Source organism: Leopardus geoffroyi, chromosome C3 (genome assembly GCF_018350155.1).
Source record: "Leopardus geoffroyi isolate Oge1 chromosome C3, O.geoffroyi_Oge1_pat1.0, whole genome shotgun sequence".
NCBI lineage: Eukaryota > Metazoa > Chordata > Mammalia > Carnivora > Felidae > Leopardus > Leopardus geoffroyi.
In genome coordinates, this window is record NC_059338.1 from 129,366,579 (window position 1) to 129,392,617 (window position 26,039).

General features: G+C 36.0%; 1 protein-coding gene across 1 annotated transcript in view; it reads right to left on the bottom strand.

Annotated features, from left to right (window-relative positions):
* CRISPLD1 (cysteine rich secretory protein LCCL domain containing 1) overlaps positions 1 to 26,039 on the bottom strand; it is a 48,417-nt gene that overhangs the window by 21,436 nt on the left and 942 nt on the right. Inside the window, exons 2-3 of the mRNA XM_045454842.1 lie at positions 25,336 to 25,655; positions 77 to 195 (exon numbers count right to left, since the gene is read on the bottom strand). Of these exons, the coding sequence (XP_045310798.1) occupies positions 77 to 195; positions 25,336 to 25,593 (377 nt within the window). The 5' untranslated portion in view covers positions 25,594 to 25,655. The remainder of the gene's footprint in view (positions 1 to 76; positions 196 to 25,335; positions 25,656 to 26,039) is intronic.

Sequence of the window (26,039 nt, forward strand, 5' to 3'; positions counted from 1 at the left end):
AATTTCTCATTAATGAATTAATAAGTATTTCAATCACTTATGTTTTCAAAAACAAAAAAAGTTACACTTTACATACCTTCCCCAGTGGGCTCCCAAATTCTGCCCAATTGATGGAAGTAGGCTTGCAGGTCCGTGTTCCCACAAACAACTTTCTGCCCAGGATTCTGCAGATCTTTCCAGCTCAACATCCCATGTCTATAGTTCAAAACAGAAACAAAATACAGAAACACACATATGATGTATAGGTAGAATTCAGGTTTTTCTTCAGGCTATAATGTGGTTCTATTCAGTTCTGTTTTTCCCCTTTTTACTACTTTGCAAGGTCAACATCTCAATCTGAGTTCTCACCATCTTCCACCTAGATTTTTACAAAAGCTTCCTAACTAGTCTCCCTGCCTCCATCTCTTATCCCTACAATCTGCCCCACAAATTGTTAGAATTACCTAAGTGAGCACAAATATGCTTAACTGACTCTTCTGTCTAAACACATAGAACAAACTCCCATATACATAAAGTTCAAGATCCTTGGTCACACAGTTCCTTAAAAACATGCTGTTCTTCGCTCTTGCTGGCATTGTTTTCTGTTTAAAACATTCTTCTCCTAATTATTTGTCAGATAGACTCTTATTCTTTCTTCATAATCCACCTTTAGATAATACAGTCTAGATACCTTTTCAATTTTCTCAGATGTAAGCTATTCTCTCCTTAGGGCTCTTAGAACTTTGTAATACTTCTTTGTTTAGCAGCTATTACAATGCAGTATTAGTATCTGTCTATGTGTCTGTCTCTTTAACAAGACTATGAGTTGCTCAGAGGCAATCATTTAACTCATGCCAGTTATCTTTAGCCTATTTTTTTGTGTTTTGTGTCTGTCATATAGACAAGGTGATTAATAAACGCTTATTGAGTACATGAATGATTAATGAATCTAATTCCTATAAAAATATATATGCATTTTTATATACAACATTCAATGAGAGTGATTAAACTGTACTTTTAAAATAATTTACATGGGGCGCCTGGGTGGCTCAGTCGGTTAAGCGGCTGACTTCGGCTCAGGTCATGACCTCACAGTTTGTGAGTTCGAGCCCCGCGTCAGGCTCTGTGCTGACAGCCTGGAGCCTGCTTCAGATTCTGTGTCTCCCTCTCTCTCTATCCCTCCCCCGCTCACACTATGTTTCTCTCTCTCTCTCTCAAAAATAAACATTAAAAAATAAATAAATAAAGTAAAATAATCTACAAAGAAGTATTTAAAATTACAAAACTACTACTGAAACTATTTTCTATGTCCTAGGTTTAATATTCAATTAGCTAATTTGAAAAACCGGCAGTGTTTGGTAAATGTGAGGGTAGAAACAGAGCTGGGCTCAACCTTGGTAAAATAACAGAACTCTGGGCATGTTAAGAAGACTGAAAAATAGTTCTGGAACTGGAACATGAGGACACAACCTAAGGTGATAGCAATGAGACGAGAAGAGCAGACAGACTGAAATCATGTTGCAGAATTTAAATTCCTAGAGGTTGACAGATGACTAAAGGTAGGTGGTGAGGGAGGAAAAAAAGATGAAGACAATGACGGTTAACAAATACGGAGAAAGAAAATAGAGAAGGAATAGATTATTGTCATGGAAATATGTCTAACGTATTTCGATGCAAATTTCTAGGGTGATATCTGTGATTCATGCAGTATGTATGCCAAGTAGAGTAGAAATACACGAATGAGGTTCTGGGAAAAGAAATTTGTGATGAAGACATGAATTTTGAATTATCACCCAAAGATGACTTTCTTCAGATGATACAGAATGAGAAGAGGAATGAAAACAAAATTCTGGGGCTATCAAAATTGAAAGGGAGGAAAAAAAAAAACGAATTAGTAACATAAACCAGGGAAAATGGGATCGAAAGGTTAAGGGAACACTGAAAGAAGGTTAAGTTATACAAACAATGGGACAAGGATTGGAGGATTAGAGAGTGGGCAACAAAATCAAATGCCACGGAAAATTCCAGAAAGACAAGAGATGCTAAGTACTAATTCACTATCAAAAGCAATCACAGAACAATGCTGGGGAGAAAATCAGAACACACAGGCACATATGCGACTGGAAGGAGAAAGTGGGGAAACCAAGTGTGGGTTACTCTGTTAATACTTTAGAAAGAAGAAGAGAGATAGGCAGAAGTTAAAGAAAAGTAACATGCCAGGTTCTCAGGGAGGATTTGTTTGATTGTCTTGATTTTTAAAGGATAGAAGAAACACAGTCATGACTGTAGGCCAAAGGAACGCACACCAAGGGAAAAAGACACAGACACACACACACACACACACACACACACACACACACGCCTTGAGGCCACTGTGATGATTTTAAAATACTCTTCCCCACAAGTCCCACAAAGGTGGTATTGAATTTCCTCCTCTTCCCTTCAGTTTGAGCTGGATAGTGAGTGGCTCTCTTCTAACACACAGAACGAGACTGAGACTTCTCAGACTGGGTTAAGAAATGCAGCCTGTATCCAGTTCTCTTTTAAGACACACATCTTGACAGACTTGAGGCAACAATTAGAGTCTGGCTACCCTGAAGACCTAGCTGGCAAGATAATGTGGAGAGATCACACACAGACTGAGGGATGCAGGACGAGTTTCCATTGAGTTTTCCTCGCCCAGGCATGAGTCAGTTTGCAAGTTTAGGTCACTGCAAACAAACACGTAAGAGATCACAAATAGGAACTACTCAGCTGAGCCCTTAAGAGAGACCATAGGACCCTTCTTCAAGGTCAATCTACTCTTGTTTTATATCTGATTCTACAATCTCAGACGTCAGTTTTTCTGATGAAATTGAAGATGGATGCTTTTTTATAGAGGATAAACAACTAGCTCCAGATTTACAAATATGTTATATTGCAAAAGTTTGTTTACTCTGTTGTATAGAAATTGAAATAAAATCTAAAACATATCATTCAAATGCTTTAGGCCAGGCTTTCTTATTAGCAAAATGTGAAATAGAAGATAACTCAGGTTCCTTCAAGGACTAAAATTCAATTATTGAGTATACACTATGGATAAGCTATTTTTTTAAGGTATGGTAGGTTTTCTATATAATCCACTAAAAATAAGGGGGGAAGCATATCAAATGAACTGTAATAATTCTAGAATAGGGACACATTATTTTAATATAAAAACAGAGGCAGAGGAACATACAACTAAAATTTCCTATTAATATTTAACAAATTAATTAGTGACAATTTTTAAAATAATTATTTTAAAGAATCTAGTCAAGCATAGGTGTTTACTAGGTAAAGTTCAATAATGAATATCAAGAAGACTCTTTAAAAAAATCTAATGAAAATATAGCTGTCCTGGAAGAAATATTATTGTGAAAACAGCATACAATGTTTATTTTTATGCCACAACATTATATTACATGTTTTACGACCACCAATAATTCATACCCATCCCGTTTAAATGTAAGTTAGTCTTTACACACTTCTATTTAAATTCAGGTTTGTAAATAAAATCAAGATGTCCTGACAGATGTTCTTTTCCCCCCTCTGAACTATTAACCCAGCACTAATTTAAACCCAAACCACACTTAAAATTACCATTTCTTTAAAAAATGGGTACTTGAGGTGTGTAGAAATGAAAACCAGTCTATTTTCCAATTACATCTGTAAGCTGCTTCTTCTTAGAGCACAGTGAAGTGTTCAATGAAGTTTTAGTACTAAAAGAAACATTTAGAATACTAGTGAATTCTTTGTCTCCAGTGATATTTTTAAAGCTGGTTTAACATGGAGATTTTATCATTTCCTCTTGTGTATGTGTGTGCTTATATGAGAAATCCTAAATGTTAACAAAGGACTTCCAAAAGTAAACCTAGAAATACAAAGCAATTTTAGTACTGAAATATCATACTGGTAGAAATTGGAAATGTAGTATATAGTTATCTAGACATGTACATAAAATTCCACTATTATATTATCTTCAGTGAAACATGAGTGAACATATACAATTCATATTCTTAGCAAAATACCTGCTCTCCTACAATAATAGATAATGATAGCTAGAAATCACACAGGAATGTAGTTTTAACAGAGTTAATACTAGGTTACCAGTGATAATATTAGTGATATTACTTTTCCTTTCTGTTTGAATAGTTTTGTCTCTTGAAAACGATTAAGTATTTTCAAATATATCTTCTTGACCACAGTAAATTTTCAGCTCTTTCCAGATAAACATAATTTAAAAATTCATGTCCTGGAAATTGTTTAATCTTTATAGCTTCAAAATTATGATTATAATACATCAAACGAATTAAAGGCCAAAGTTAGTCATTAAGACTTTTCCTGAAGATAGGCATTTTCTTATAATTGAACCTTCAAAACGGTTATTTAAAAAGCTCAAATAAAAGGTAGGCTATTTTTTAAATAAAAATCAAACAATTTCCCACAGAGTAATATTAAAGGATTTATTAATCATTTTCACTTTAGACTGTATTAAGGAACATGGAGTAAAATTTTGTGAGATTATCTGTCTGATGAAAATTTAAGTAGGACTCTACATAAATCACCCAAAGATCAGTGAGAGGGGTGGACACAATGGGCATCAATCAGCCCACATAATTACTGGTATACACTTATTAATAAAGGTATCATGATAATTAGTCTACCAAAGAGAATACACTAGGTGACACTGAAGTTAAGTACTTTATTTTACAGAGTTGGATTCACCACTAAAGAAAATATGTAAATGAGTAAATAAAGACATTTCAATAGGAAATTGACCAATTTTAAACAGTCTGACACATTTAAATGCACACAGAAATAATCTGTTGGATAGAAACTCTCATATAATTTCAGAATTGTTATATGTCATGCTAAACAGGGAGAAATAGGATTGCAAGATTTTCTACCATTTCACAAAACTCCACCTAAGTGGATGAAGCTACGATAGGTCTTTTCCAAGACCTGTTGAGAAAAATGTCTTTATAGTGAAAGTAAACTTTTTCCAAAACAACTGGAAAATATAATTAATGTTGTGATTAATTATACAACAAATCAAAAGAGTATCTAATACAGAAATAATGTTCCAACTCATTATACCTTTTTGACAAATTGATTTTTTAATGGATTTCCAAGATAAATGCAAAAGACAAAATTGGTCTTTGACTATCACACTATTAGGTAGCCTAATCAAATGCAAACATCAGTCCATCATACAATTGGCAATTTAATACGGACTTTTAAAATATGCATTGCTTTCTGACAAAGTAATAACGTTATGAACACACAGTGGTGTTGAAAAGGCAATTATGTTGGAAGTCCAGTCTAGGCTAGAAGTTCTGGTCTACTTCCCACCACTGAAAACTATAAATAGCAGGATAAAATTATTTTTAAAAACTATCTTAGCATTTGAAATAAATTTTGACAAAAAAGAATTTCACAAACATTCTTGTTTTGAGACATATACATCTGCATATTTAACTCAGAATACCACCCTTATATCTCCAGGCCTACCTCATTTCTGAGCAGTCAATGTTTGTCAGAAGTAATGACAGCACACTAGCTTTCAATTGTATTAAAAACACTCTTTCCCTAGTGCTAGTCTTCTGGATACATGCAAGTAAGGTCATTAGTGATAAATTTTTCTTTCGTTTCTTTGTACAGAGTAAAAATAAGCTTGCACTTGTTCAAAGTATTTCAATGGGTAATTAAAACACATGATACAACCTGGAAGAGTTTTCTTTCCTATTTAAATTATGTACTTTCAAACTTATCTCTTGATTATGTCAAGTTTGCCTTCTCTTTCCTTATCTATAAAAATAGGAAGCTGATATAAGTCTCTTCAATTGCTTTCAGCTTTAAAATTCTATTATTTTGCACTTATTGTCCCTTATAGAATGCTCTGTATTGTTTATAAAACCTCGTAAAAACGTACAAACTGTAAAAGTCTGTAAAAGTTCTGATGACAATTAAGGGCATTTCTAACTAAGAAGCAAAAGCTATTTTGTGATTAAAAGCTGTTTTGTGATGAGCAGAGGACTAGAATGGACATTTTTTCCCCAAAGAAGACATACAGATGAGCAACAGGAACATGAAAAAGGCTCAACATCACTAACTATCAGGGAATACAAGTCAAAACAATGAGATATTACCTCACCAATCAGAATGGTTAGAATAAAAAATAAAAAAAAAAAAAAAAAACAAGAAATAACAAGTGCTAGGCTGTGGAAAAAAGGAACCCTCTTGCACTGGTAATGGGAATACAAATTGGTGCAGCCACTGTGGAAAACAATAACGAGTTTCCTCAAAAAATAAAAATAGAAATACTATATAATCCAGTAATTCCAGTACTATTTAAACAAAGAAAACAAAAATACTAATTTGAAAAGATATATCTACCCCTTCATTCCTTGTGGCATTATCTATAATAGCCAGGATGGAAACAATCCAAATATCTACCAAAAAATGAATTTATAAAGAAGATATGTTATTAGAATACAATGGAATATTACTTAGCCATAACAAAGAGATCTTGCCATTTGCAACAACATGCATGAATGGACCTAGAGGATATTATGCTAAGTGAAATAACTCAAAGAAAGGAAATACCATTTGATTTCACTTATATGTGGAATCTAAACAAAGACAGAAACAGACTCATAAGGCGGCGCCTAGGGGGCTCAGTCGGTTCAGCATCTGACTTCAGCTCAGGTCATGATATCATGGTTTGTGAGTTTGAGCCCTGTGTCAGGCAAGCCTAGAGCCTACTTCAGATTCTGTCTCCCTCTGTCTCTGCCCCTACCCCGCTCGCTCACACACACTTTCTCTCTCTCTCAAAAATAAATAAACGTTAAAAAACATTAAAACGCTCATAAATACAGAAAACCAACTGGTGGTTGACAGAGGGGTGGGGGTAGGGGGATGAGTGAAATGCTTGAAAGGGATTAGGAGATATAGACTTCTAGTTATAAATAAAAGTTTTGAGATGAAAAGTAAAGCATAGAGAATATAGCTAATAATAGCATAATAACTTTGTGTAGTGACAGATGGTAACTGTACTTATCATGGCAAGCACTGCAAAATATACAGAATTGTCAAACTATAATATATAGAATTGTCAAATCACTAGGTTGTGCACCTGAAACTAGTATAACACTGTATACCAGCTGCACTTAAATTAAAAAAAATTAAATTAAAGCTGTATTGTGACTTACAAGATTACAAAACCAGAAAAGTTTCAGATCTTCCAGTTGTAAGTCTAGGGAAGAACTCAACTGTTTCTGAATCATCTCTGTTAGAGAAAGTTTTAATATTGTCCAAAACAGGTAAATGACCGAAACTTAAATGAATATGACAAGAATATATTCTCAGCTGAGAAGTTAAAACCAGGACCCTTTCAGCCTAATCCTGAAAACATAAAGGTAAAATCTCTGAAATAAGACATAGACGTCTACATGTAATTTTTCTGCACAGCCAAAAGAACAAGAATTTCTGGCCAGCTCATATCATTTTGTAAAATTGATATAGTTTTATGGATTTCCAAGACATAAATACATGTGATATACATGTAATTTTTCTGCACAGCTAAATAGAACAAGAATTTTTCAGTCAGCTCATGAATGTAGAAGTGGTTGAAGAAAATCAAAGACATATGGAGTTATGTCTTCCCAAATACCACCTTATTTAAAAGATAATTCTTATTGGGGCATCACTTCTGGAAAAACAGGTTTATAAATTATCCATCATACATCAAAACTAAATACCTCCCCAAATCACTTTTGTGTTCTCCTATATGAATCAGAAAGTGCAATCCAAAAATCTGACAGCTAAGTTGTCAACATGATTCTCTCAACAGCAATAACGTGACCTCCAAGAAAGAATCTGTCATTCTATGCAAGTCACACATTTGGCAGTTCATGAGATTTCAGATTTAAATTCCAAATAAAATGCCTTATTATAAAATTTCTCAAGTCACCTTATTTTGATCCCTCTTGGTGGTATTATCAGACTTACAGTAAAGAAACTGACATCAAGGAAATAAATAAATAAGCAAATCAATCTATGCTGAAAGAGTATATGATGTTTTTTGTGATAAAGTCATCTGGTATAAAAAGCACTATAGAAAACCACAGTAACACATTCCTTACAACTAGGAAATTACCTCAGGTGTTTAACTACTGTACTTCATCTGTTATGAAAAGACTTTGTAGTGACAGGGAAAATGTACGAGGCTCAGATTTCAAAAGGAACACCTGTGTTACCACGCACAGAGGCCAGGTACCGAGAAAGTAGCATTACCTCCGGGCGATGCACTTCTGAGGGGCTCCGGGAAGTTACAGGGATAAGAGGCAGATGTGGCAGTATTTCACTTAAAATCCACTTTAAAACAATGCCTTAAAACCTTTAAAAAGTAGCAACCCGTAATTTAGGGATCTGCCTCTTCACTTCATTAAAACTGAAATATTTTTTAAATCGAAATTTAACATATGGAAAAACACACATGAAGATTTCAATTAAACACATAATTTCGCTATTATACAGAGAGACTGAATGCATGATGCAGCGGAGATTGTCTTGGTGAGACAGCAGAGCCATTAACTTGACACAATCCTTGTATTTCTACAAAACATCTACTTATTCATCTCATCTCATCTCACTGCCAAGGCCCTCCCAGTCCAGCCATAACTTAACTACATCACTTATATCCTACCCCCTATTCAAGAGGGACCCTCAACAGTGACTCTCTGAAACTTTAAAGAGCTTGTAAATCACCAGAAGAACTTTTTAAAATGCAGATTCCAGGGGCACCTGGGTGGCTCAGTAGGTTAAGAGGCCTACTTGGGCTCAGGTCATGATCTCTCAGCTTGTGGGTTTGAGCCCTGTGTTGGGCTCTTTGCTGACAGCTCAGAGCCTGGAGCCTGCTTCAGATTCTGTGTCTCCCCCTCTCTGTCCTTCTCCCGCTTGCGCTCCGTCTGTCTCTCTCAAAAATAAACGTTAAAATAAATAAATAAATAAATAAATAAATAAATAAATAAATAAATAAATAAAATGCAGATTCCAATTTTGTAGGTTAGGAGACAACTCTAAGCTATTTTCTAAGACCTGGTGCTAGGACCACACAATGAATAACCACACTCAGAGTTGCATGCTTCTAGCACCTGTCTAGTTTCTTGGCCAACTGAATCCATTAGATATTTTCCCCAAAAGGAACTGCTCTTTCTCTGCTCTCCTACTTAGTTACTCAAACTTAATCCTTTCACCAAAGTCCTGTACATAGTCTCTCCCCGTTTGGAAGTCATTCCAACTATGATACTCCATTTATCACACACTTCTCTGAACCTTTTAAGCATGTAATTTACCAATTACTATATATTCCCCTTGATCTGTCTCCATTGTTTGAGCCTTAATTCCCAAACTAGAATTTGAAATAAAAACTTTGCTTCACACTTTTGTGTGTGTTTTCCATGGCACCTAATATAAAATATGGCATATTATGCATTGCCGGTATGGACACATCAATTATCTCGTCTCATAGCTGGCATGGGAACGGGACACTAACTGAGATCGAAGATCCAGGACCTAAGTTATCTGCCTCAAACATACATGTGTGATATAAACTCAGACGGAAGGGTATTCATAATGTACCTATGCTTTGTAAATATCATACCTTTGTACTGACTTTGTGATTAATCCAAGGCTGCGATGCCTTCCTTATTTTTAGTCATTTAAGAGAGGAGTAGTTAATAATCTTCAAGACCATGTTCTAGATGTTTGAGGAGACTTCATTATTTAAAGAAATCTTTTAGTAACTGAAAAAGTACCATCCATCACTTATATAAGCCTTGATTTATGGCAATGGATAAATTTATAAGAATTAACACTTGTGTTTTAGTTTATTTATAGCTCAAGTTTAGAGAAATGCAAGATGGATCAATGAGTCAAGCCTAGAAAAATATATGATAGGAAATATAAACTCTCATAATAAATCACCCTATAGTATCTACTTACGCATTAGTTTATATTTTCTTTTTTTTAAATCAGGCAGTGACTTTTTATTACTTAACTCTTTTCAAACTTCCTTCAAAACAGTCTATGTTTATGAGGATGAACAAGAATAAACAAGACAATTGCTGGGTCTGACTCCTACCCTAGTGGCCTCTAAATTTGGTACCTGATTTAGGAAATTAAATCTAACATTTTTTTATTATTGTAACCTGTTTTATTTTTTAAAATTTACATCCAAATTAGTTAGCATATAGTGCAACAATGATTTCAGAGTAGGTTCCTCAGTGCCCTTTACCCATTTAGCCCATCCCCCCTCCCAAAACCCTCAGTTTGTTCTCCATATTTTTGAGCCTCTTCTGTTTTGTCCCCCTCCCTGTGTTTATATTATTTTTGTTTCCCTTCCCTTATGTTCATCTGTTTTATCTCTTAAAGTCCTCATATGAGTGAAGCAATATGATTTTTGTTTTTCTCTAATTTCACTTAGCATAATACTCTCCAGTTCCATCCAAGTAGTGGCAAATGGCAAGATTTCATTCTTTTTGATTGCCGAGTAATACTCCATTGTGTGTGTGTGTGTGTGTGTGTGTGTGTGTGTGTGTGTGTGCATGTATATACACATACCACATTTTCTTTATCTATTCATCCATCGATGGACATTTGGGCTCTTTCCATACTTTGGCTATTGTTGGTAGTGCTGCTATAAACATGAGGGTGCATGTGTCCCTTCAAAACAGCACACCTGTATCCCGTGGAGAAATGCCTAGTAGTGCATGCTGGGTCATAGGGTAGTTTTATTTTTAGTTTTTTGAGGAAACTCCATACTGTTTTCCAGAGTGGCTGCACCAGCTTGCATTCCCATAGTTTATATTTTGTATTTCACTATTTGAATATAACTTGGGTTTTGAAAGTAAATAAGATATTAATTGCTTTTATGTATTATATTTAGGGATCCTTTTCTAGTTTTCAGAAAGAAAGAGATGGATTAACAAATAAAACACTTAGGCAAACCAGGAAAATAAAAAGCTGATGGACACATAGAAACCTAAGCCTATAATTTAACAGTGTACCTTCAATTTAAACCAAATGCTAATATAGGAAACATTTAAAAGAATATGTTTACATAGTTTTAATGAAACTGCTATAGTAAGTTGCTCATTGTTCCTATAGTGAGAATTCTGTGTTAACTTTTCACTAATTCCCATCTCAAGAATGATAAACTGTTATGCTTCCAAGAAGTCAATAGGAGCTATGTAAATATGGCTTCCCATTTTCCTTGGCTGCTAGGAAACTCAAGGGAAGTTAATAACCACAGCAATCAGGTTTTCAGGTGCCGTTTAGGAATATGCCTTTGGGTCTGTCTTCTTCAATAATTAACAATGACTAAGATGATGATTCTAAGAAATATGGTTTACAAAGGTCCTTATTTGAAAATCTGAGAAAGAATATTATGTTAAATATTCGTCATTTGTTTCCACAAAGCCATTCTCAGTCCCTAAGTACCATTCTCTATGTCTCAAAAGACTCAGTTCTACACATTAACTTACTTTAGGTTAGGTTCTCTTGCCCCTGGATTCCAATTGGATTTGGCTAATGGAAGACATGAACAGGAAGTCAGAGGGTGGGAGGTGTATTTAAGTATGCATTACCCCCTCACCAACCCTACTCATCTCCTTTGAACCCTCTGCCTCATTCTGATGGCAACAGTGTCCTGTCACACAGCTCTACTTCCAGACGCCAGTCCTCACCTGGGTGTGATATCGCCATTCAATCCTGGGTGCCCCTCCCCGGTCCCTTATGGCTCACCTTAGCCCTGTCCACAACTCTGAATATAGCCCCATGACTTTTTCTGGTGAACTCTTGTTTTTGTGGCATTGTTTCCTGCTAAATAATAATATTTGAGAATAAAAATATCTCACAGAATTTATATCAGCTAACTGCCTACCATATTAGATCTTAATAAATGTTCTCTTTCTCCCTGTTCCTTTAAGGATCTGCTTAATTTGGTGTGATTCACATAGCCTTTCAAGCAAACATTGCTGATATTTATGTGACTAAGGAAGAAATTCAAATCCAAGATTCTGAGTAACTGAAAAACAAGATAATTATTGCCACCTAAAGTCCCAATGAAAAAGTAAATAATCTTATAATTCAAATTTAACAGACTATTAATTATACATGTAAGTTATTCCTAGTTTTGTTTTGAGTCTATTAGCAATAAACTTTTGAACTTAAGACCTTTGTTTCTATTAAATTTCTTTTTTTAAATTTTGTTAATGTTTATTTCTTTTTGAGAGAGAGACAGAGACAGAGTGGGAGAGGGGAGGGGGCAGAGAGAGGGAGAGACACAGATTCGGAAGCAGGCTCCAGGCTCTGAGCTGTCAGCACAGATCTGGACATGGGGCTCGCTCAGGGCTTGAACTCGCAAGCTGTGAGATCATGACCTCAGCTGAAGCCAGACGCTCAACTGACAGAACCACCCAGGCACCCTGAATACATTTCTAAGATGATATTTCCACTGAAGCTCCCAAGTACCTCCAAAGTTTAGATAAGATTATATATATATATATATATATATATATATATATATATATACATATATACATATATAGGATACACACAAATACACACAGGAATAATTTAAAAAGTGTTCATAAACACTAAGCTTAGAAATCCATTGTAATAAGTTTCACTTATAAAAATCAAACAAATACTGTCAAATTATGTCAAAGGATGTATTTCTTTTTATTTTTTTTCCTTTTAGATTTGGATACAAAGATGAATAAGGTTAGGCTGCTCCAGTCTGTCATGATATGCATTTGAAAAGGTTCTTTTCATCATATATAGAAAAAATATGTCCCAAATATCTCCATAATAGAGGCTTAGATCAGTTCTCAGATTGTGGCTTCCATGTCCTTGCCTTCAAATCAACTGTACACATATTTTCATATCAACCCCTTTACTCAGAAGGTTCTCATCACCCAAATGCTCTTCCAGACTCCCCACCATACAATAACTAAAACTTCTTCCACATACTATTTCAAAACATACCTCTTCTAAGAAGCCTTTCCTGATTATTGCTTTTTCTGAAATTCTTTAAGACTTATATGCACTTTAAAATATGTTAATTTGTACTTTTTACCACATTGTGATTGACATTTTAGAAGCAGTTCTCCAGCAAAAGCCATAGTATTCTGATCCCTATATCTCCTGAGTCTCCCTACTTACTGAGGGATCTAGACATCCTCACTTCAGGAGACATAAGCCATTTTAACACTGAAATCCAATGCTAAATTAGCCACCTGTCATAATTATTAAAGAATGATTTTACCTAAGCAAAATGCAAAAAAATGACCTAACCAATATACAAAATTAAGTAAAATGTAACACTATACTTCACTGAAAAGAATGCTTTTTCAATTTTTAAGAGCATTTTGTCATCAGAACAGAAATACTCAAATTATTTTGCATGCACCCATTTTAAAATTATTGGTGAAAATCTAGTCATCTTTTCATTTTTCATTTATTCATTCCATTTTTTCCCTTCCAACTACCATCTGTCATCCCCAATGCCTAATGTTTAAGTCAGTCTAATTGGAGGAGAAATGGAAAATGAAATCTTAAAATCAGTCAATGGCACAGTTCTGCAGGATAGTGAAAAGTGAGGTGCAATGACAGAATAAACAATAAAGGCCATAGGAGTGAAGATGGAGGAAGTAGAATTGCAAATTTCAAATTCAAATTAAAGCATCTGTCAGCCACTTAGCTGGGGAATGCAAAAATTACTAAAGCACAGCCCCTTCCCATAAAGGAATGGAAGGTCAGAGAAAGAGACAGGATGCAAACACCAGGGGCACAGGCAAATATGAAATGCTATGGAAGCCAGGGAAGTGAGTGGGAGTGCACCTAACTCTGTATGGAGGGTTTAGACAAAAACAGATTCTTAAGAGAAGAAATCCATTACAGAGAAAACAAGGAAAGCATTCTAACATGTGCAAAGGTAAGCAGGCTTGGCAAGATCTGGAAAAAAACATCAAAAAACCCAAGGTATATGGAATCGTGGCACAGGTGCTCCTGTGAAATACTGATGCTTTTTGTTTAGTTTTCTGTGTTCACAGAACTCTTGCCCTTTCTTTGTAGGCAGGAGTTCTGATGCTCTTATTCCATCTCAATCCAGAGCTACGGCTCCCCCAACACCTCTAGAACTTTGGTATCCCTTTTCTAGACAACATCCGGTCTCACTATATACAGCCATTCGGTATTTCAGGTATGGATTTGCCATGTCTGGAGGAAATATAAGATAACAGTTTTATGTTTTTCTCCCAACACCTTGATTGGCTTGCCCCTTTTGCAGGATTATTTTCTATTGTCTGAGATAACACGCACACGTGGGGAAGTCTCTGAAAAAACTCTCATGTTCATTCCTGGGTCTTATCTAGTTGCCCCTCCATACTTGCCCAATTTGAAATTCTGCTTCCTCCATCCTTACTTCTACGGCCTTTATTGTTTATTCTGTCATTGACTGCATCTCACTTTTCACGATCCTGCAGAACCGTGCCATTGACTGATTTTAAGATTTCATTTTCCATTTCTCCTCCAATTAGACTGACTTAAACATTAGGCATTGGGGATTTTATCATTCAAATGTCTTCACCTTTTTGGTTTCTTAACACTTCTTAAAAGAGTGAAAAGGAATTTCTGTTGTCTGGCATTAGTAGTTACAGCTGCTACCTTCTAAAAATGGAGAAGGTGAATGTGATAGTTGAGGAGGGGAAAAATAAAGAATGCGAATTGCAGAGTCAATATTTCATGTCCTCCAGAGAGCCTAAAGTCTATTCAAAGTTTCAAGTCCTCCAGGGAGCCTAAAGTCTATTCCCAGACAGTGCTGCCACATCACCTGGGAGCATGCATAATCCTGAGGCTCGCACAGACTTACTGACTCAAAATCTGTATTTTAACAAGATGTCCAGGGGATTCATATGCACATTAAAGTCTGAGCAGTGCTGGACTAAAGCACCTTTATTCCTATTCCCCAAATCATACCTAATTGCTTTTCCATGAAAAATACTTGCTATCCTTAATTTCCTGATGACTGATTTCAAAATTGTCTATCTACCAACCTGCTTAGGAAAAACCTAATAACAACTCAGATTCCTCTGTATCCTTCACCCTCACATTAAAGCTATCAACCAAACCTTCAGCAATGGCGTCAAATCATATCCTGAAACAACCCACTACTCTCCATCTTTACCACTTATCCCCCTGGTCCCAGTCACCATCATCTCACATTCAGAATATAGCAATGGCTTTCCGTCTCTCTGCTTTCAACCTTAGCTCTCCTGCAGACTACTCTCCATAATGAAGTCAGAATAATTTTTGAAACTGGAAACTGACCAGGTCAATCCCTTGCAAGAAATTTTCCAGTGGATTTCACTCAGAATAAAATCCAAGTTTCTCCTCACCTATAACCCAAAAGGACTTCTGGCCCGTGCTTATAAGTCTACTTCATTTTCTAACACTTTCCTCATCACTAAATAAAATTCAGTCACACTAGCCTTCTTTGTGACCCCCACTTCATTTCTGACTTAGAGACTTTGTGTCTGGCATTCCTTTTGCCCAGATCTCTGTATTTTTGTTTAGCTGACTACTTCTTGTAACTTAGCTCTCAGCTCTAAAGCCACCAACTCAGAGAAGTCTGCCCCAACCACCCGATAAGTGGGATCAGCTCCACTTCTATCATTCCCTACTGTCTCATTCTCCTTATTTTCATTAATTTGTTGAACATTTTATACACTGATATATTCTCCAGCATAAGAACAGTGCCAGGCATAAAAATGTTCAATCAGTATTTGTTGAATTAAATGCTTTCTCAAACACAAATTTATCAATAACAAATTGGTTTAATCAATTATAACAGCTTTTCTGTAACTTCTTAAAATTTTGAAGGCAACACATATAGGAAAATAAGGAAAGGGTTCCTTAATTTTTTTTATGTTTTTGAGAGAGAGAGAGAGAGAGCGCGCGCATGAATGGGGGAGGGACAGAGAGAGAGGGTAAGGAAAGAGTTACTTAAACATACTTATTATAATGCCTTCACCAGACAATTCATTACCACTTGAATTTGTACATTTTCGTCCAATGAACTAGACACTATATATATGTATATATTACACACAGTAATATATAAGACATATGTATGTCAGTTTAGTAAATATTTGGCTTTAATTGAATTAGTAAAAATCATTAAAATATGAGAATTTAAATTTTAAATCATGTATAATTATTTGGTTGTATAAGTTCTTAAAAGTACTGTGTGTGAGAGAACACAGCTGAACAATAGCAAAGAATGTTCTTGAACTAAATGTCACTCGCTTGTGTTTATAAATTATTAGATAATTATTTTGTTTTTAATGAAGGCATTCAGTAACAGTAATTGCAAAAAAATAATTATGCAAAGAAACTGCATTTTCCTATTGACCATCATTATAAATTTGGGATATGTTCCCTAATTGAATTTCATCTTCTAAAACTAAGTTGAAAAATTTGGGTTAGAAAATGGTTAAGACTACAGATACTACCTGGCCCATAGAACATGGAACATACATGTTTGACAAATAAGTGAATGAAAAAGCATGTTCATTTTTTCATCCTATTCTGCCCAACTACCCTTGGACCACTGGGACTTCACCTAGACTATTTTATCACACCTTCAGTGTGGTGTCCATGTTGTTAAACTCAAGAGTCCTCATTTTACTTATCTTTATAAGTGGTATCTAATAGAGCTGATCAGCATTTCTGGCTTCCAGGACATCATGCTCCCTGTTTTGTTGTTGTTGTTGTTGTTGTTATTGTTTATTCCTAATTTCCAATTCCCTTTGCTGTTTCTCCTCACCTTTCTACCTCTACACTGTAAAGTGTCTCAAGGGCTCAAATCTCAAACATCTCTACCTATACTAACTTCCTTGATGATCTCATTTCTTTTCACGGCTTTAAATACCATCTAAATGCTGACAAGTGTTAACTTCATGTTCCAGATTAGCCCACACCACATGTGTCTAATTGCATTCTTGACAAATTCACTTGGATATTTAAGCTAAATCTTAAGTTTAATATGTTCAAAATTGAGCTCCAGCTTTCTCTACCAAAAGCTGATCTGTCGGGGCACCAGGGTGGCTGGGTCGGTTAAGCATCTTACTTAGGCTCAGGTCACAATGTCACGATTCGTGAATTTGAGCCCCACATCGAGCTCTGTGCTGACAGCTCAGAGCCTGGAGCCTGCTTCGGATTCTGTGTCTCCCTCTCTCTCTGCCCCTCCCCTGCTAGCACTCTCTGTCAAATATAAACATTACAAAAAAAATTTTTTTACAAAAAGACCTGATCTGTGTACATTCTTCCTTATCTTAAAAATACAGTAACTCCAATATTTCTAGTTCATCGGGCAAAATCTGTACAGCTATACACCACATCCAAAATCTGTTAACTCCAAAATGAAATAAAATCCGAATGACATACCCCATGATAGGGAAACTGGTGACTACTGGACAGGAACTGGACCTCTGTCCTGTTCTGCTTCTCATGCTAAAATTCTCATCCTCTGTCGTTTATGGAGGGAGTGAGAGGTAGACTGGCTTTTAGGCAAGTAGGACAGGAGAGCAAAACACATGGGAAAACAGCAGGCATTCTTACCCTGTAAAGCAGGGAGGCAGAGGTTGGTTCCACCTCCTCTGATCTATTGGAATATGGTTGGCAAAATGTGTATCCAGTAACTGAGTCATTTCTGAGATCTCTAAAACCATTGTGGAAACCACTATCAGTTGAACAATATAGAATCTCCCCCATTGATCTTCAAACCAGAATGGAAACTGCCACCAGTTTTCAAAAACCATAGCCAGGGATTGAGTGGATTTCAAAATTGCACCTGATGCTGAAAATCCCAGCCTGCTGCTGCCTGACTCACCAAGGCAATTTCATTAGTCTTGCAACAAGGCTTCCTTGAAAATTTCCAGACTGATGTTATGATTACACAGGGGTTTTAGTGTGTGTTCACACTCTTGTCACCTCTCACCACCTTCATGGCTACCAACCTATTCCTAGTGTTAGATGGATTATTCCAATAGCTTCATCTCCCTGCTCACACTTTTGCCCCACCTCCCACCATCTAACTTCTGTTCTCAACAAAGCCAGAGGATTCTGGATAAGTAGAAGATCATACCATTCCTCTGTTCAAACAGTTCAAATGGCTTCTTACCACTCAGACTGAAAGTGAGTTTTTAAAATGATTTTTATCTGTCCTGATCTCATTTCCTACATTACATCCCCCCCACCCCCACATCCCCACCTCCGGCCCTTCACTCTGTGTCAACCACGTGGGCCCTTTGTTGAATTTGGAGATTCAGGGTCTTCATACCTATTCTAGGCAAGGAAGAATATTTGTTGTGGTTACCGCTGGGCCCTAGATGGTGCCTGCCATAATTGTAACCTCCAATACCTGCTGATTGAAGGAATAAATAACAACAACAATTTCAAAATATGGCTTTTTCTGGCTTTGAGTGTTCCATTCTCCTACTGAAACTACTTATCTTCTCTTTCCTTTCTAAGACCCTTGACTTGCTGCTTACATTTAGGAGGTATCTTTAATCTCCTAGAACTCCAAGGTAATTACTAAATTCTATAAAACTGGGCTGTGATGTCACTTTCTTCCTATGGGTATTGCCATTTACAATGCAACTTCTGAAAAGAAAAATACATTAATTTCAAGTGCTAATATCTTTAAAAAACAACAACTATCTATTCAAATTAAGGTTTTGTAAATTTTTAACTTCCATAGAGTAAGATACTGAAAATAAAACATAACTTTATTCTATCTAAACAATATTATTAAGATAAAGTAAAAACACTTTAGGAAAATTAAATAATCTATTTTATTTTATTTTTTTTTTTTTTTTTTTTAAATTTTTTTTTCAACATTTATTTATTTTTGGGACAGAGAGAGACAGAGCATGAACGGGGGAGGGTCAGAGAGAGAGGGAGACACAGAATCGGAAACAGGCTCCAGGCTCTGAGCTATCAGCCCAGAGCCCGACGCGGGGCTCGAACTCACGGACCGCGAGATCGTGACCTGGCTGAAGTCGGACGCTTAACCGACTGCGCCACCCAGGCGCCCCAAATAATCTATTTTAAATACAGAATAAAACATCTTAACTTTAAATAATTATAACATTCTTTGAACTAAGAAAGATATTTCATGCACTTTTAAGTGAATGTAGATTATACTGTATGTCAATAAAAGATGAAAACATTTACTTTTTGAAAATTACCAAGCAAGTATCAATATACAGAGAGAAAAATTACCATTTGGGGAATCAAGAGTTGTAACAAAATCTTAATTGATGTGAATTCCTCCCACTTTCAGCAAGATAAAAAATGTGTAAACATGGGCTTTTGGCCAAATGACTTATGAAGCCATCATTTCATTATCTGCATTTATTCTGAGTATATGTAGCAGGTGAAAAATAATGTAAGAAAATATGGATTTATGAGAGTAAACAGCAACTCACAAGACAAAGATCACTATTTCAGGCATGGATTCAGGCTACAGACAGAAATAGGGCAGAACCCAGACTATTTAAAACAAAACAAAAAAAAAAAAAGCTGATCTCTGTACATTCTGTCCTATATTAAAAATATGGCAAACTAGGTTGACTCATGTCTAGTTTCTGGGATCATGTGCTATACTGAAATATAGGAAAAAACAAGAACAGTAACAACAAAACTTGACTTCCCATGTTAAACATGGCCTTAGAAAGACTCTAAGTGACAAGCTGGAACCAAGTCATTGCAACATGCACCACGGGCCAAAAGGACTGCTGGTTGTTTGGCTCAGCGAACCTCTGGTTGCCTACCAGAAGGAGAGGTATCCAGATGCATTTTGTTCTACATTTGGAAAAGTGCAATGCCAAGGTATACCCACAGTTTCGCCCATATGTGAGGTGACAGCAAACAGGCACAGCCATCAACCCTCCCAGCAGAATGTCTTTCAACAGTTCCCTAAAAGATGTGGAAATACTTATCTTAGTGAGAGAACAGCTTATATCATTGGCCCATGTGTCCTTTTTTAGGTAAAATTTCTTGGTTGCTAAAGTACATTCTAGAGTTAGGTACACTTTGCATCACAGTGAACTATTTGGGATTTCAGTCACTCTATAATGTTTCAGAGGCTCATATTAAAAATTTATAGCAAGAGGTAAATACCCATTTACTTGAATTTCAGAACATTTGAATATATTTATTACTATCTCAGTAGCTCTATATTACAGATAGTCGTTAGTATACCGTAAGTATTTTAAATATTGAATTATTTGAAACATTTAATCCTTCATCTCTAGTATTTCCATTTTCTATGTCACTATCTCCAGTGTTGTTGATATCCTTCCTCTCAGAACTTTTATTATTTTAATTCCTCTTTCTTGCCTGTCCTCATATTTCATACTTATATATAATCTTACGTATTCTTCTATCCATCCTGTTATTCAACACACATTTATTGAACAACCAACAATATTCAATCAGCAAATATTTACTGAGTACTTCTGTGCATCAGGCACAGGGCCATAAACATAAATAAGGACTGATGCTTACCTTCAAGGATTTTAGTCTTAGAAATCATACATGTGAATAGTAACTGCAAAAAAATTTTAATACTACAAACAGGTTTGAATAAAATATTTTAGGAGCACAGAAGGAGTAGGGCAGAGGAATAGGTGTACAAGAGAAAGCTTTGCAGAAGGACAACATTTGAACTTAGTCTTGAGTAAGAGATTGTCATGAGGAGATAGGATGCACAGACATTCTGGGCTCAGAAGAAATCAATGAGTAAAGAGGCACAGAAACATGAGGAAGCACAACCACCTTTAAGAACAGTGAATAGTTCAATGAGAACACAGATTCAGATATATACAAGGGATTTGAGGGCCATGGGTCAGAATTGACAGGATGTGCCTCATTTTATACATTTATCAAGGTGAACTTGAACTTGTGAGCGTCCAGAAGTTAACAGAAGTTAACAGAAGTTTTGTGCAGCTAAGTAACCACCACAGATTTGTTGGAATAAAAAGATTTAGTGACAGTGAGGAAGGTGGACTAAAGTCAAAATAAAGTAGGAACAGACTGGTAGAGTCTGTTGGGTGAGAAGGTGTGGTACCAATCTAAAGGTGAGATAATGAGCAAAGGTTAGCATGAAACGGAAGAGATGAATTCAAAAGACATTTCTGAGACAGAATCTACAGAATTTGGCAAGTAATTGTGTATTCATGTTTGCATGTATATGTTATGTTAAAGTGGGGAGAAAAAATGGGAGCATGGCAAGAGTTGGGAATGGGCTTAATCTTCTATTTTGTGGAGTATTTTCTTTTGTTGACAGAGGACTAAGCAGGTGTTAATGAGTTCCACTAAAAGAATCCAGGAAAGGAAGTAGGATCACAGGCAAAGGTGGAGGAAAAAAGGTAAGGCAGTTCATTTTCTTTTCAGACATCTGAAGCTTGAAGTAGCTGTGGAGTAACACCACACGGAGATGACTCAGAAGGCAGAAGGAAATATGTAAATGAAGCTCAAAGAGATGATGGTTAGATAGAGATATACACTATGCTATGGACTAAACACCATCAATATATGCACGGTATTTAAAGTCAAAGGAGTAAGGGGGTGCCTGGGTGGCTCAGTCAGGTAAGTGGTTAAGTCTGTGAGTCTTGATTTCAGCTCAGGTCATGGTCTCCCAGTTCGTGAGTCCTGCATCAGGCTCTAGAATGACAGTGCTGAGCCTTCTTGGGATTCTCTCTCTCCCTCTCTCTCTACCTCTCCCCTGCTCACCTGTGCACTCTCCCTCTCTAAAAAAAAAATAATAAATAAACTTAAAAAAAAGTTTTTAAGCCAAAGTAGTATAATGTCCAGCAGGAAGAGAGACAGCCAAAAGGAAAAACCTGAGAAACAAAGTCTTATGAGACCAGCAGGAAACAAGAACATGTTGATAATATAACCAGAAACGTAAAAGAACCAAATGATGAGGTTAAAACCCATGGAAAGGAAAGGCTTGAAAAGAGTATGCACAACAGTATCAAATGTCTTATCTCATTACAGCTTGTGTTTTTATTCTTTACATCAATTTTAAGAAATTTTTTTATGTTTATTTATTTTTAAGAGAAAGAGGGGGGGGAGGGGCAGAGAGAGACACAGAATCTAAAACAGGCTCCAGGCTCTGAGCTGTCAGCACAGAACCCAAGGTGGGGCCTGAACCCACAAACCATGAGATCATGACCTGAGCCAAAGTCAGATGCTCAACTGACTGAGCCACCCAGGCTCCTCTTTACATCAATTCCACTACTGAGAAAAGCAATGCCCAGAGTGGTTGCTGACTGTCAGAGCTCACATACCAGCGAGGAGCAGAGGCAAATGTGAACTTGTTGCTATCTAGGTGCACGGCTACTATTTTTCCCTTTAAAATCCATTGTCTCTTCAGCAACAGTTTAATTTGATTACCTAAAAGCTCTAGTTTTTCAATATACCCTAAATTAAATGTGGGTAATATCTCTCTGTAAAGTGTCTAAAGTAAAAAATTGTATGACTTCTTATATATGAGCTTTCAAATAGCCAATTATGGAGGCTTTCCAAGCATCACTGGTTTCTATAATCAATAATTCATCTCTGCCCTTACTGATTCTGCCACAGTTCTGTGCTTTCTTCCACCTGCTCTTCTTCCAGAAATTTCCCTGGATCTAGCATTTGTCTGTTTCTCTTCCTCTAGGTGAGATATGCCCTCCCCCCTTTGCCACAATCCAGGGTCCTGACCACCTTCCAGGAACACCATAAAACCCATCTTCCCCACTGATTAACTCCCACCATTAGGAATATTCCATTATTCTGTACTCTCTTGACATTATTCACACACTAGAGCATTGAATTTTGTGTCCTTGTTTATTTAACATTTTCAAATGTGTCTACTCTTCTCTTCAATCAGTCTATAAGCTCTTCAAGGGCAGATGTGGCTTTCCAGAGTCCATTTTTAAACCTATTAGGTAAATGAGGATAAGAACAAGGTAGGGATGGGATGTTAATAAAGGTGGATGTGGCTTGACTGCCATAGGTTCAAGGACAAAGAGTAGGCTAAAATAGGCACCAAGTATAAGTAAGGTAACCGGCTATTCACATTTTTAATGTGATATGACATATGGCATACAAATAGACAAAGCAGTGGCACCTAGAGGGTACTGCAGATTTTACAGGAAGCAGATCTTTAAGCCAAACTTCAATTTTGCTTTCTCAGAATAAATACACTTTAAAAAAGTATTTGAAGAAATTATATTCTTACAAAGTTGATCAAATGTGTACTTACACTGCAATGTACTACATAAGTCAACAACATTTCAAATAAAGTAGTATTGTTCTTTTAAACTTCCCTTAAATGTGTATTCTAGAAAATGTTTTCCAGTATTACAGTTGGACAATGAAGTCCTCTGCAGCCCGTTAATGGCCAAGACACAGTTCCAGTGCTAACAGTATCTAAGGGCAACACAACATAAACCCTGGCTGGTTTCTACATCTGCATTTCAAGGATAGAATGAAACCAGCGAAACTAAAAAGAAACTCACAGAAACAGCCCAGACTAGACATCATACAATAGGTAGTTATTTTTTTTGGAAGTCCGACATGAAAACGAATTACAGAACTGTTCTTTCATTATTTCCATATAACTTAAAACACACACAAATATTTTCAGGTTTCTTTTTGGGGGTTTGAACTCCCAAGTTCTTCCTTATTTCAAATACAAAGCAATGGAATACCTATGCACATGGAATAAGCATATGGCGGCCTCCTTGGAAAGGCTCCATAATTGGCTCTTTCTGTTTGAAAGCTCACAAATGAAGAAGTCCTAGAATTTTTTACTTTGGACAAACAGTTTAAAATACACAAAAAGCAGACATGTGAGACATTACCATGTCATATCCTACACAGATTTTTTGCAAAGAGCTAATGACTTTTCTTAGGAACTTTACTGCAATAGTATGGGGAGACATAACATTAGCTATATGTCATACTAACACTTACTGAGATCTTGCAATATGCCTGATAATGAGCTAAACTTTACATAGGTTATCTTGTCAATCCTTACAACCCTCTGAGGTGAGTACGCATGCTGGACATGAGAAAACTGAAGTAGAGAGAAATTAAGTTGCCCTAAGTCACACAGCTAGTGACTATAAGTGCCAGACTTTAAACCCAGACCACCTGATTGTCAGGTCCTGATTCTTAACCTCTAATGAGTGCTCTTGAGTGCTACCTACTTTCTTCAGGGTAAATTTTTTTTTTTCTGGCAAAAGTTAAAATAATATAATGCTATATTTTGTAATGGGTAATGTGAACTTAGAACTTCTATCTATCATGAAAGCTGCCTAAATAGGAAATACCCCTCAACACTATTGTGAATGCAGAAAGAAGAAAAACTAGAACGCTTTAAAATTAACTGCACCCTACATAAGCATTGCCATCACCAATGATTATTATCAATTTTTGCTAGTACCTTCCTAATTTTAGTATAATAAATATTTGAAAAGTTTTCTAAATATTTCAGGCATAGAGTATTACACTAATGAGTTATATACTAATAGCTTTTTAAAAGTAAGTTTGATTCCCAAACTTGGTACTTAATTCTAAAAATTAATATGAGGTTTTTAGGATAAGTCACTTATTTTTTTTTAATTCTTTGTCCAGGCTTGTTTTCACTTGTCAAAGTGCAAAGTGCATAAATAAATCCAGAAGAAGAAAAAAAGTCATTGCCAAAGCACACATAACATAAAGCAACCACAGAAATATACCCTTCACAATGTTATTTACATATTGGTAAGAAGCATGGACCCTTTGGAAAGTTATCGACAATCTAGAAAACTGCTTCAGATTATTCTTCCTTGATTTTTCAGATCCACCATTCATAAGAAAGTTCCATCAGTTAGGAATTAGGAAGTAATTCTTCTACTAACTCACTTAAAAGTAAATGCATCAGCTGTTCAGGATCGTCAGTATAGGAATCTTCCTAGTATGAGTAGAATGTGAAGCTTTTAGTAGAAACATTGCATCTAAAGGTATTTAAGTCTACTCCGAAATTCAAAGCACTCTTAGAATAAAAGGAATCTAGTAAAAGAATATGCAGAGGAATATACTCCCAAAGAAAAATTTTAATTTCATACAAGACAAATGGTAAAGATTCAATAATAGCATGAGGTAATTTAAGCAGGAAGAGTGAAAGCATTAATGAACATTTTTTTGTACATACCATTTGAAAAATTTCCTTACCATATACTGCATATTAGATGCTGTTGGATACACCTGACTTCGTAATTTATTATGAAGGTCCAAGATACTCTGCATGTCATTGTCTGTGATGGCCCTTTTCCCTCTTTGCTTGGCCATCCACCACTCACCATCCTCATCCATGTACTTTTCCAAAAGTTTCTCCAATAAAGTAGCATTAGGAACTACCATGGCTGGAATTGCTCTAGCCATGAATAGCACTGTGGTTACTCTGAGCCACTCCTGCGCGGTACACTTCATAATGAATGATCTCAGGATTTCCCCGGGAAAATCTCCAAGACAGGCTCTTCCACTCCTTTTGGCTATAACGACATGCAGTGTGATTAAGGTGAAAATCTAGGCAGATATTAATTTTCTAATAACAAAAGTAACAGTAACAAAGTCCAGTTTGATTTGTTTATATAATCCCAACAAATGGCCACGCACTTTTTGAAATAATTTATCTCCAATCCATTTTTCCTCCAGAGGATTTTTCATAATGCATTGTTTCCACAAAATAGACAACTATAATTACCAAAATAACATGCACGAGGACAAAACAAATGGCAAAAAAAGAGTCAACCCTTCAAATTAATTTCTGAATTGAAAAGCTTAAAAGGGCTATGTATGTGTTAAATACAGCCTGCAAAGCGTATTATCTATTTACAGTGTTTTCTGTAAATACCTCCGTTGTAAGGTATTATTTT